The sequence below is a fragment of the Hipposideros armiger genome, unplaced genomic scaffold (assembly GCF_001890085.2).
Source record: "Hipposideros armiger isolate ML-2016 unplaced genomic scaffold, ASM189008v1 scaffold_135, whole genome shotgun sequence".
Classification (NCBI taxonomy): domain Eukaryota; kingdom Metazoa; phylum Chordata; class Mammalia; order Chiroptera; family Hipposideridae; genus Hipposideros; species Hipposideros armiger.
Window position 1 is genome coordinate 1,888,275 of NW_017731485.1, and position 1,226 is coordinate 1,889,500.

Consider the following 1,226-nt stretch of genomic DNA (forward strand, 5'->3'; position numbering starts at 1 on the left):
ACCCCGCACTCCACCAAGCAGCTGGCCACTGACATCGGTGGGTCCCCGGGACAGGCGGTGGGGGGACAGCTCTGGCCGTTGCACTGGAACCTCCTCCCAGGCCTTGTCTTAACGTCAGCCCCTGATTTGGCTCCGAAGCTTGTGAAACGTGCAGACCATTGTCTGGGCCCCGCGCCCAGACAGCTGTGTTCTAAAACCTGTCCTAGGCGCTCTGACAGGCAGCCGAGGCTGAGGTTAAGGGAGGTCAGTGAGGTGATTTAAACCAGCATGCCTGGCCTGCTGCTCAGTTTATGCACAAATCCCCCAGGCGAATGTTGGTTAAGCGCTCAGCACACAATAGGCCTGCAGGTGCCCCACCAAGGGCTCGCACCACCTCCTGCAACCTTCAGACGCCCCTGAGCGCTCGCAGCTCCCACGTCCTTCATGCTAATGAGGAGACGGAGGCCCGAAGCCACTGTGTCACGAGGCCACCCGGGGTCCTCGAGGTCCTGCTGGCTCCCGCTGGCTCCACAGTGAGGCCGTGCTCTGAGGCTGAGCATGTGCGGGTGGGCGGCCGGGGCGTGTCCCTAGCCTTGGTGTCACCCCACTGGCTGGCCGGTGCTTTCTGCATAAGCAGCTCTTATGCTTCGGGCAAGGGTGGTTGGAGCCTTAACGGTCAGCTCCCTGGGGACCCAGTGAGCTCTGAGCTGGGTGACGGCAGAGCCAGGCCAGCCTCCTGTTTGCTGAAGAAGTAGAAGTGAGGAGCTTTCCTCCGGGTCCCAGAGCGGTGAGTGTGGGGGCCAGGCTCTCGGCAGTCACAGAGGGACCCGCTTCTTGTCCCTTCGCGGGGCACGTGTTCAGACAGGAGAGGTGAGGATGGTCCCTGTCAGCACAGCAGGACCTCTGAGCAGAGACCTAGCCAGAGTGAGTGAGCGGAAGTGACGCTTGGGTTTTCCCCGCCGTCCAGTCGTCTGCATTGTTCCTCCCTCCCTGCAAGGCCCCCTTCAGGCCATCGGGGCCTCATTCGTGTTGACTGAGCTAGTTACGTGCTAGGGGACAGGGCGCCAGACGCGTCGACACTCCTGTGCTTATGCGCTTACACTGGGGGTGTGCTTAGGGGCCGGGACGGGAAGGCTGGGGTGCAAGGCTCAAGGTGCGACATGATGGGTGGCGGCAATGCCTGGCCCCCTGAAGGACATGCAGAGTACATGGCACAAGAAACACACCCTAAACGCTGTTGGCTGGGG

The 1,226-nt window shown here is 62.2% G+C and overlaps 1 protein-coding gene across 1 annotated transcript in view; it reads left to right on the top strand.

The window, feature by feature from the left end:
* The window catches only part of COG7 (component of oligomeric golgi complex 7), a 67,870-nt gene that overhangs the window by 60,780 nt on the left and 5,864 nt on the right, over positions 1-1,226 (top strand). Inside the window, exon 15 of the mRNA XM_019649813.1 lies at positions 1-37. Within this exon, the coding sequence (XP_019505358.1) occupies positions 1-37 (37 nt within the window). The remainder of the gene's footprint in view (positions 38-1,226) is intronic.